General features: G+C 36.5%; 1 protein-coding gene across 1 annotated transcript in view; it reads right to left on the bottom strand.

Moving 5' to 3' along the window:
• Positions 1 to 1,130: 1,130 nt before the first annotated feature.
• The window catches only part of anxa4 (annexin A4), a 33,037-nt gene continuing 21,947 nt past the window's right edge, over positions 1,131 to 12,220 (bottom strand). The window contains exons 14-26 of the mRNA XM_026219092.1: positions 9,923 to 9,952; positions 9,060 to 9,114; positions 8,831 to 8,918; positions 7,557 to 7,651; positions 6,528 to 6,641; positions 5,141 to 5,231; positions 4,940 to 5,019; positions 4,707 to 4,763; positions 3,037 to 3,236; positions 2,676 to 2,776; positions 2,532 to 2,590; positions 2,317 to 2,439; positions 1,131 to 1,421 (exon numbers count right to left, since the gene is read on the bottom strand). Coding sequence (XP_026074877.1) covers positions 1,362 to 1,421; positions 2,317 to 2,439; positions 2,532 to 2,590; positions 2,676 to 2,776; positions 3,037 to 3,236; positions 4,707 to 4,763; positions 4,940 to 5,019; positions 5,141 to 5,231; positions 6,528 to 6,641; positions 7,557 to 7,651; positions 8,831 to 8,918; positions 9,060 to 9,114; positions 9,923 to 9,952 — 1,153 coding nt within the window. The 3' untranslated portion in view covers positions 1,131 to 1,361. The remainder of the gene's footprint in view (positions 1,422 to 2,316; positions 2,440 to 2,531; positions 2,591 to 2,675; positions 2,777 to 3,036; positions 3,237 to 4,706; positions 4,764 to 4,939; positions 5,020 to 5,140; positions 5,232 to 6,527; positions 6,642 to 7,556; positions 7,652 to 8,830; positions 8,919 to 9,059; positions 9,115 to 9,922; positions 9,953 to 12,220) is intronic.

Raw genomic sequence — 12,220 nt, 5'->3', positions numbered from 1 at the left:
CACTCATTCCCGTGATCCCAGAGTGCTCCGGGCCGCTTGCTGAATGTTGAGATTTAAAAACCGTTCCCTGTCTGGATTTTTTTTGTTTCTGGAATTGAATCCATTGCTGTCAGACAGTTTAGTGGGTCGACAGAGATATTGTGTTCCATTGCACAGGCGATAAACAAAGGCTTTCATTTGTCTAAGATATTGCTGCCCATGTGGGCCCATCTGTGATAATACAAAAACCTTCATGATTGCTCTCTATCGGCCTTTTTTCATGAATACGATTCTCGCTGTATTGGAACATACAAGTCATGCAGCAAGCATAAATTTCAATTAATATTTAGTCATTTTGTTGTGTTTTTGTCATTTTAGTAGGTTTATTGTAAACTTACAAAGCCAGAAAAATTATATGTCCTTAAATAAATGAAACTTTGTCAATTTATTAAAATTTTTATGTTTTAGTATTTATTGCCAGAAAAAAAGGCAAATCAGGGTTTAAAACTGTATTCACATATGTCTCAAAATAAATTATGATTTAGTTTGTAGACAGTCAACATTTACTGAAGGCTAAGCATCTCCTTTAACTCAGTTTATTGAGAATTTTATATATATATATATATATATATATATATATATATATATATATATATATATATATATATATATATATATATATATATATATATATATATATAATATACACCCTATTCGTGGTTTTTCTTTTCTTTCTTTTCATTTCTCTGTTTTTAATAGACATACAAGGTATGATAACTCAAGCCACAAACGTAAGTCTTTGTGACTTACACAGGAGTGTACATGAATGCGTGCATAGCACCACTTAGTGGTAAAAGTTTAAAAGCACTTTTTTTTTTGGTCAGTCATTTTCTCCATAATTCTGACAGATGCCACATTCACTCATATGATTAATATGTTGCTCTTGATTAAATTGAAGCACATGGTCTGTGAAACCTGTAATCTAGAAAAACAGAAACTATGCTCATACGCAAACAACCATGAGCAATTAGTAAAATTAGACAGAGTATACATGTTGTACATTAAACAAATTATACTCTGAGTAATTAAAAAAACTGACCTCATTGAGTGTGCCGAGATTAAAAAATTAAACGAGACAACAACAGATCAATACAGTCAATGCAGGCTGTTCTTTTCTCCTTTTATTCATTTGAAACACACACCAATCTATGAAGGACTCCCATAAATTCCAAGGCTATAAACACAAATCAAAATAAAACATGAGTCTCGTTTAAAACAACACTGTTTGGTTTTAATGGGTATTACAAACAGAGAATGTGTTTGAAATGCAGTAGACTTGGTGTGAGAGACAGCGTTTCACGCTAATGAACACGGTGAACGAGTTACTTTTCTCCTCCGCACAGCTCCAACAGGATCTTACTGTAATCGCCCGATGTGTCACCCTAATAAACAACCAGAACAGAGTTTCATAATGGGTTAAATGTTAGTATTGCCTTTAGAAGTGCTTTGATTGGGGATTTTTGGGTTTGTCTGCAAAATTAATTTAAATAAATGTAATTGTTCACCCAAAAATGAAACTTTTCTTAAAATGTATCTACCCCCATGCCATCCAAGGTGTAGAGGAGTTTGTTTCTTCATCAGAACAGATTTGGAAACATTTATCATTACATAATCAATTGATCCTCTGCAGTGAATGGGTGCCGTCAAAATGAGTCAAAACAGCTGATAAAAACAATCTACAAGTAATTCACACATCTTGTGAAGTGAAAAGCTGTGTGTTTGTAAGAAATGAATCCACAGAGATGTTCTTAACTAGACCATTGTATCCAGCTAAATAAGTTCTCTGATACATCTCCAGTGAAAAAGTAATCTAGTCTGAATCAGGAGAAAACTATGCACAGATCAAGCATAACAGTAAAACACTTAGTTCTAAACACTTATCTTGGTGGATTAAACTAGATCAAACGTCCTAATGATGTACTTGTACAAACACACAATTTTTCACTTCTCAAGGCATTAACTCATGGACTGTATTGGTATGGATTATTGCGATGTTTTTATCAGTCGTTTGGACTCTTATTCTGATGGCACCCATTCACTGCAGATTATTTTTTGCTGAGCAAGTGATGGAATGCTAAATCTATCCAAATCTGTTTTGATGAAACTCAATTACATACTGAATAATCAAATGAGTCAGTTTTTTGGGTGAACTATTCCTTTAAAAGTTTGGCTTTGCTTCATCCCTGAGGTTTGTGTTAGAGTATTTGTAATATGTTTTAAATGGATTTTAAATATTGTGTTTAGTCACATAGTCTCAGTGAAACAACTGTGTCCCACCTTTATAAAGGAATGAAGGGTCTTTCCATACATCTTCAGGAACTCTGCTTTGATGTCCAGCATATCGATCTCGGCACGAGCCACCATGATTCTGATCAGCACGCTATCTGTGGTGCCTAAACCCTAAGAGCCAAGAAACAAGAGAAATTATGACTGTTGTACTGGTTATATCTCTAATGTGTACAAATATTAGATTAGATGGTGTTTCCATTTACCTTCATTGACTTGTAGAGCCTTTCAGCAAAAAATGCTGGCTTGTTTTTCAGGCATTTCACTGCAAAGGTTAAAGAGAAGCTTTTTAGAACCCAGTATGCAATTGAAAATGTGTGAAGATAATTAAAATATTACTCACGACCGACCTATTGCCAGAAATACATCCTCCAGGCAGCCAGACATCTCTCTCTTTATGCTGTCCTCAATGTCCCTTCCAGAAATCTTCTGATACTCCACTGGAAAAACACTGGGAAAAAGAAACAGCTTAATTTATTACCATTTAGTTAAAATAGATATCTGAATAATGTTAATTTTGCATTTTTAAATAAAATGAGTGAAGGAGCATAAAAATATAACTAACCATGTACATTAATTAATCATATATGTATAGAAAAAATATATATTTATATATTTGTAGGTGTGTGTATATATATATATAAACAAAAAACGACGAAGGCACATAACAAAACTATTCAAACTAAATTGAAAGAATTAAATTAAAAAGGATTGGGAAACACTGTCATGTACGATAATTTTCCCACAGAGTTGCTTCCTAGAACAAACACAGAAGTGGTAAGGAGTATTTCGGTTATTATTTGGCATGAACAGATACCTCGGAGTAAGTGATTTCGGTTCCTCACACACAGTACAGTTAGGAACTTGACCTCATCTGTTCCCCAGCGAGCTTCGCCTGCCTCATAGATGTCCTGTTGAATGAGAAACAATTTCCTTTTATACAGTTAATGATTAGTGAGATCAGCATGACTGTTGTGTACCTACGACTGAAGCCCACATGCAGTTCGCTGACATTGAATATGAAACACGTCCATTAAAGAACAGTAAATGCACAGAATATACAGAGGTCCAATTAAAATTTACTTTCATCAGAGACCATAACTTTGGTCCACTCAGCAGCAGTCCAGTCCTTTTTTAAATGAGACGCTTCTGACACTGTCTGTTGTTCAAGAGTGGCTTGACACAAGGAATGCGAAAGCTGAAACCCATGTCTTCCATACGTCTGTGCATAGTGGTTCTTGAAGCACTGACTCCAGCTGCAGTCCACTCTTTGTGAATCTCCCCCACATTTTTGAATGGGTTTTGTTTCGCAATACTCTCCAGGGTGCGGTTATCCCTATTGCTTGTACACTTTTTTTCTACCACATCATTTCTCTTACCTATCGCCTCTCTATTAATGTGCTTGGACACAGAGCTCTGTGAACAGCCAGCCTCTTTGCAATGACCTCCTTGTGCAAGGTCAATGGTCGTCTTTTGGTCAACTGTCAAGTCAGCAGTCTTCCCCATGATTGTGTAGCCCACAGAATTAGACTGAGAGACCATTTAAAGGCCTTTGCAGGAGTTTTGAGTTAATTAGCTGATTAGAGTGTGGCACTCGGTGTCTTCAATATTGAATCTTTTCACAATAATCTAATTTTCTGAGATATTGAATTTGGGACTTTCATTAGTTGTCAGTTATAATCATCAAAATTAAAAGAAATAAAAATTTGAAATATATCAGTCTGTGTGTAATAATTGAATATACAAGTTTCACTTTTCAAATGGAATTAGTGAAATCAACTTTTTGATATTCAAATTATATGACCAGCACCTGTATATATACTGTACAGCATGACCAGTGTAGTCTTATTCTCAAGCAAACTACTTTTATGAGATGGTTATTTTCAATAAATCAAAATAAATAAATAAAAAAAAATATGTGTGATCAGTGTGGTATGATTCTCAAATAAATAACTTGCATGTGCTGGTTGTTTTCAATGAATTTAAAACTACAGCACAAAGAAAATATTCTGATTCCTGAACAAATAACTAATGTTATGTGAGATTTAAAGACATACAGCGCGACCGCTTTTGTTTGAATACTCAATGAATGACTCTCATGCAGCACAACCAGTGTAGTCCAAAATGCAAGAAAGGGATCTTTAAGTGAATTAAACACTTCTAGCGTGGTCTGAGTCAACAAATTCTCAAACAAAAGTTATCCATTTTATATAATATAAGCTTATATATTATATGTGAAGCACTACTATTACCAAATCACACTGGATATGCTAAGCATGTAATGTCAAAGTATGACCCAGGTTAAGGTATTCAGAAGCCATTACACCACAACATTTGAACATGTGCTGCTGCTGAAAAGCTAACCCTGCCGAAATCCTCACCTTTGCATCCTGAACAGCCTGAGCCTCGTCCACCTTGGTGCTCTGGTCACGGCCAGCCTATAAGCAAAGCAGAAAAACTAAATCAATACATCTCATATGCCAATCTATCAGGGGTCACACATGCCCCGGCTGGACACTGTGGATGGTGAAGGTTTGCATGGCAAACAAAAGAGGTCATGAGTAAAGGCAGCAAATAATCTTCTTCGCAAATAGCAAGTGATTTGTTTATTTACCGTGAGTAAAGACACCAAAACTCTCTGGAACATTCCAGACGTGTCTGCACGGACATCGTCCTCGAGACTCTTGCCATATTCTGTGATAATGACATCATTATTAGCACAAGAAAAGTGAACAAAATATATGGGTAGACCTGTATATTTTCACAATGTAAGAGAGCATATCCGTGATATGTGTGAGCTGTAGCACATCTGTACCTTTCTTGTAGGTAGCAATGATTTCCTTCACCTCAGCATTGGTTCTTGAGGCCAGGATGTCAATGAGACATGCCTCCTCTGTTCCTGCACCCTGGAAAAAGGTTGACGATATTGTGATTGGTGACTAAAACTAATATAAATACTGTACACACACACACACACACACACACACACAGACACAAACACACACACACACACACACACACACACACACACACATACATATATATATATATATATATATATATATATATATATATATATATATATATATATATATATATTGGGATAAATGCAGAGGACAAATTCTGAGTATGCTTTTTTCTTATCTGACTGTGTCAAGGCAGATCAGAGCAGCGTTATATTATGTGTCTTTATGATAATTAATTAAAATACAAAAAAACTTTAGTGCAGAAATTGAAGAAACTACATCAGGTAAAGCTGTCAGGTGTGTGTATAAATGCAATATTGTAAAAATGTTTGTTTATAATTATTAATAATATGACTTCTTAACAAGATCTTAATTAAATGCAAGTGAATTAAAAGCAAGCAGTAGACTATGTAACTGATATTAAAACATTACAGAAGCTTAAATTTATTTGAAGAAAATAAAGTAAAATTAAATAAGCAGTTAGCTCAAGAAAAAACATTCCACGATGTCAGTGTTGCCAGTTAAAATGTTCTAAAAAGTCTATTTCAAAACATCACTTCATAAACATCAGGGGGTAATACACAGCTGTTAACGTGTGATTTTTATCTCTATATTGATCTTTTTTTCTTATTCTCTTTTGCGTCGCTTCCTGCCTTGTGCCCCTGATGATTTTCTTTTTTCACTATTTTTTTTAGAAATTATACTTTAAGAGCACATAAATGGCAAAACTATTTAAACTGGGTGCCCCATTCATAACTAATTTGTTTTGATGATGTATTATAATTGCGTCATGACACAGAAAGTTTATGATTAATCTTATGATTTTTCGTTGATGTCAGTTTTATTTTATTCTAACATTATTTTAATCAGTTTGATGATTGATGAGTACTAACATTGTTAACTGTCAGAAATTATTTAACTTAGGAGTGCACAACGGTCATGAGGAGCCCAAACTAGAGTCATTGGCCAAGTGATGGTTTATCTGGGTTCCTGACAACTAATAAAACACGTTTATTCTATGGCACCTAAATAACATATTTGGCGCCTAAGTTATTTTCTTATAGGAGCCAACGGCTCCTTACTTGATTTTTTTTGTTTTGTTTGGAGCTCTGAACATCAAGCAACATAACGGGCTGTTTTTGTACAGCTAAAACAACTCGAAGTGGTTGGCACCAGAAGCCATGCACATTCAAGTAAAATACTGTCTGAAATGGGTGTTTCCCAATCCTCACTAACCTTGATGGCGTTCCTCAGCTCATACGCGTCATACACTGGGGCAGGCATCATCAGGCCGACCACAACCTGCTCAAAGTTTCCAGATAGCTCTGACTTCAAGCAGTCAACCAGTTCCTGAATGGGATTTTTAAATAAAGTGTTATTACATACCACATGTGGAAGAACAGCAAACAAACTATAGGCACATCAAGCTTGAAAGTAGATTATTTCTTCTTCGATGCATTCATTCATGCTTTATTTCCACATCTCATATCACAGAAGAAACAAATGGATTTGGTGTTGGCAAAATAGTGTTGGTTGCAGACCAAAGCTGTAATATCAGTTGTAAGTCTGAGTAGGGAAGGCATGTTGTGTCCACGAAACCGTCCTGAACGCACCACACAATGATTAACACTTTCTTGCTATGCAGAATTCCCTGTAGTCGCTCAGTGTTTCCACTAATATAACCAGCCAGACCTGACCCTGACTTTTACTGATTCTGGTTTCCCTGACCGGCTTACAGAGTTACAGAGGTTTACAGATTAATAGAGGAAAACCACAAGTACAATATAAGGAAGTGCAATATAAGTCAATGCTGCATTCTTTATTCTCTGTTATGATAACAGTCATAAAGCAGTGATGTCTTCTGAAAGACACCGCTTGTAGATGTACTCTGTTCCCTCACTGTGTGCACTGACATGAAGAGTTAATGACTGGAGTCACATGCATCTCTTATCAGTGATACATACTCTGCTTTGTCTATCTTCATACCGACTACAGAATCATCAAGAATGGTCAACATTGTTATCTTATCACCTTGCGAACCGTATGTTTTATGTAAATACAACCTAACGGTTGCTCACACCTTCCCTGCCATTAGTACCTTCCATAAAGATAAGAACACGACTACAAGCTTCCCTCATTTTGACCAGGAAGATGTGTTGTTTTGGTCCAAAATGAGACCTGTTAATGATAGGCTACAGGTCTGAGTTTAATAGACCTTATTTCAGAGAATGGTAACTGTTGGTTAAATGACATTGAGTGTTTTACCTTTCCCACGCTCAGCTTGAAAGACTCCTTGATTTTCTGCCTTTGTGCAATAGTGCGATGGCCGAGGATCTCGATGATAGTCGCCTCATCGGTTCCTGGAATTTGTTCAGTTGTGGTGATTAATATTAAAAAAAAAATTTTTAAATTGTAGACAACATTTAGTCAGCCTTGTGTCATTTTATTATTATTTTTTTATCATTTTGAGATTACCAGCATCAGCTGATTGTCTTAACAGCATTGTCTTAATCTTTGGTTATCTCCAAAACACATCCATAATGGATATTCTGTTTTTTTTTAACGGGCTACTAAATTTATACATCTGGTATGCTATAATGAATATTACATATATAATAAATAATGTCTCTGAAATTCTGAAAAAATACAGGAGAAACTAAAATTGAGAATTTCTTTTTTATAATTATGTGTCCTTGCTGAATAAAAGTATTTATTATTATTATTATTATTATTATTAAATCTTACTGACTGCTAAGTTTCAAACAGTATAGCATTTCTTATATTTATTTGTGTGTGTGTGTTTGATTTGTATATTCTGCAGAATTTCTCCCTGGTTCCATGGATGAAAAAAGAAAGTGTTGCAGGTTTAGAAATGACTTGAGGTTGAGTAAACGATGGTGGTTTTCAATTCGACACTTTCGGAATTAACAACTTCTTGTTATTTAAGTCCCAAATTAGACATTACCCTTAAAGTCCCACGCTCTACATGCTTGATCGTAAAATGGCAATAGATTGCTTCATTTTCTTTCACTGCATGGACAATTTTGACACTTTCCGAATCACAAGTTCACTGTTATTTAAAGTGTTAAACTGCATGTTACTCACAACTCACTCAAGGCCAACAAGCGAGCCTTTGTCAAACAGCAACAGTGTGAGTGCAAGTCGTGTGTTTTGTAATGCAACTCATGCTGAATCAGCTGAAATCCATTTATCTAGAAATCTGCATTCTCAACATCATGCCAAACTCTAGAATAATGTCTACAATAATGAGCAAAAACCTTTTCGGTTACAGGACAAATGCCGAGGAATCATCCTCTGCTCTGCATTGGACGAGAGCCCAGCTAAACACACAGGAGTCAATGCGGAGCACAGCTTGCAGTTTTAACTGGATATGAAGAGATTTAGTTCTCTGATCTACCTGATAAAATACTTTCAAAATGAAACCTGGTGATGATTCTCATTTCATTCAAACGGGCAAAAAAATGTTTCATGTAAATACGCTCATCTTGAAGCCCGGTTCTGATTTGTCGATCACTTACCAGCTCCTTTCATAGCTTTGTAAAGTTTCTGGGCATCTTCCTCTGGGTTGAAGCCTGATGCCTCAGTTACGGTTCCACGGTTGCCCAACTACAGCAAAAGAAGAGACAGCATCATCTTTAGACCGATTTAACAAGAATCATCTAGAAGTGAGACTAAACGCATCAATGTTTCAGACATGAAAAAAGAGACTAACATTGTGTCTCTTTACATTTGAAATACTTTTCTTACCGCTGCCATTGTGATGGAGGAGAGGTTTGATTCTTGAGATGAAGAGATGAGAACACTAAAGCCAAGAAAAAAAAGAAAAGATAATTATAAAAAAATATGAATGCAGTGTAAGGAACCATCGCACAGGCAACTTTACATGTAAAACATAAATGCATTTTTAAACCGATGAAATTCAAAAGTGGTGTAATCAATTTTATGTTATAATACATGTCTTTTGATATCCACAAACAAGTAAAACTGTTTTATTTTGACACATTTATAATAATGAAACCGACCAGGGATGCATTTTCTAGAAACATTTTAATCATAAATCGTATTCGTACTGGTGCCAATGGTTTCTTTTGGTGCTTGCTTTTAGGAAACACTTCCCAGTTTGTTAGGGTTTTATTGAAGTGAAATTTAGGACTGAGATCTAATGACGGGGTTAATGACACTGTTAAATAAATAACGCCTTTGGATGCCACTAGCAAAATGGTTTCCACTTTACTATTCAGCTCATTAAGCAGAAGAGGCTGAACCGGTAATTAACAGCCTAATGCTCAGTATCAGTTTCCCCTTTAATACAATAAACTTACAACATTTCCTAACCCCCAGAAGACCTCCTTTAAAACACCACGACATCTGGCTCTCAAAGCAGTTTCTCAATTTTCACTTCATCGTTGTCTAACACTGACTGCGGCCCCATGACTATAATGCATCATTTAAGACCTTTTAATAATGTATTCTTTGCATACAATGTGCTGGACGTTCAAAGAGCCTGCTGCCATTATATTCGACACATGCTGTGCGACTTTAACACCGTTAAGCTCATTTGATTTTGAGCGTCAGCACCACAGATAAATTCATTGACATTCAAAACATACCGCAGTGTTTCATATGAAAGATTGAGCTCTTATTTGAGAAAGCTCAGCATCTGCCCACCAGTAGAACCCACAAATTAGGACCCACAGGAAAATGTTATTGCTCAGGAGGGTTCTTCTCAGTTGTGAATCAGAATTAATTTAGTCATCAACTTAATAAGATTCCTCTGAAGAACTTCAAACAGAAACAAGACTTTTGACATACAGCATAAAGCAAATAAAAATGCAGATAATAGCCTAGAACTGTAAGAATTTTATGAACATTTTATAATTTTTGTTATGCAGAAACCTTTGCATATCTAATTGTTTAATGTTATTTAATTATTAAAGGGAGGAGGGTAGGCAATCCTTGAACATGTCTGATCAGTGAATGGGACATGATAGTTGACCTCCGGAGACTGCTCAAGTTTCAAGAGGAGATCACCACATCAACTCTCAGACCAGACATAGTTCTGTGGTCCAGAGCAACAAAACAGGTGGTGTTGCTGGAACCGACTGCCATGGGAGGAGAGGATAGAAGAGGTACATGAGAGAAAGCCTGGGAAGTACCAACCACTCACCCAGCAGTGCCAGCAGCTGGGATGGCGGACATGATACTTGCCAATGGAAGTAGGCTTCCAAGGATTTCCTGGGCAGTCACTTTGGAGTCCCTTGTCCAGACTTGGAATAATAGCTCCCATCAGGAGACGTCTTGTGGCGAATATCACAAAAAGAGTAGAGACAGCATTGGGATGGCTGTGGCTAAAGTACTGTGAGCCAAGGAACAGCCCACTGGGTAGGGAGGGAATATAAAAGAGCACTGGTTGTGGAGTCCAGGGGGCCGAGGGGGCTGCCCCAGGAAACTAGGGCTGCTGTCAAGCCCTCTGGAGGTGTTGTGGGTTAATTGATGAAACACTGCTGAAGGAGGGTACCCACCTGATGACCCAAAGAAAGCACCTTGGGCCCATACCACAAAGCTCAGCAGGTTGAATTTGTAATGTACCAGTGTTGGCCATCACCTATGCGGCTGGGACTTTAACCAGCCATTGAGGTGAGAGCGATGATCTCATCGTATTTCAGACTTATTTTATTTAAAAGTTAATATTTTTTAGATAATATTTTAAAATGTGTTTATAAAATAGGGCTGGACGATTAATCGAAAAATAATCAAAACCGAAATTCATAACCTCTAACCGACGTCGATTATTTCGTTTTTTTAATCCTGTTAACACTTCGCCCTTAAAAGCATACTAGTGCGTGTGTAGCCACATGACTCTGCTCTCCAGTCAGTGGCATAAAAGCAAAACACGGAGGTGAACGGACGCCGGTTCAACACATACAGATGGCGCGTGAGCGGTGAGCCTTGAGTCGTCACTAAACTTTGTCAGTTGCATGTGTTTTATGGTTTGGTAATGTTAAAGCTGCTGTAGGGAACTTTTGACGCTCTAGCGGTTAATAAACAGAACTGCTTGCGTCTTGCGGAAGAACATTGTAGCCGGAGCTACTTCTCTCTGTTTATGTCTATGAAGAATCACAAAGGTACTGGGTTACTCCGCCGTGGTACCCCCGAAGCAATCTAAAATAGTCCGAATATAAACACTTATTATAGGTGCACCCTAGTGATTCAGGACAAGCCAAAAACACGGTTTGGAAAATGGATTCATGGTGTACTCGCTTATTTTGTTCATTTTTCTACATTTTGAACACAAACAAAGTTACGGACCGCTGCTCTGATTGGTTGTTTTTTACCAGGAGCGCATGACTTTCTGCAAATGGCAATAGGACCACTGGGAGGAGCCAGAGGAGCTTGATTTTTTTCACAGATTATCTGTCTCACATTCTACTGTCAGGACGTAATGACAGGTTTAATAAATATGTAAAAAATATTTTTTTTACAAAAGTTCCCTACAGCACCTTTAATCAAAGAACAAAATAAAATCCTTCACTGATCTTGACTGAATACATTTAATGACTTTACTTGATTTTTTAATCACAAACAAAATTCCTCTTGCAGTGTTTTGTAGGCTGCTGATTTTTGCTCATGTTATTCAGCTCCAACAGAATGCTTTGTAAAAATGTTTGACATCTAAATGTTTGACTTATTTTTTTTGTATATTGGATTTTTTATTTTATTGGAATCAAAACTAGGAATCGATAAGAATCGGAATCGATAAAATTCACACAATACCCAACCCTAGTAAGAAATGTTACGAACGTAGATAAAATAACTGCTGATAGTCAATCATATTTACAGTACAAACCTTGTCAGTGAACTATGAGGGCAAAAAAAATAAAAATAATAATAGTTCATTAATCGTAATC

Source organism: Carassius auratus, chromosome 35 (genome assembly GCF_003368295.1).
Source record: "Carassius auratus strain Wakin chromosome 35, ASM336829v1, whole genome shotgun sequence".
NCBI classification, from domain to species: Eukaryota; Metazoa; Chordata; class Actinopteri; order Cypriniformes; family Cyprinidae; genus Carassius; species Carassius auratus.
The sequence above is the reverse complement of the archived record's forward strand: the minus strand, read 5'-3'. Positions and strand labels throughout refer to the sequence as shown.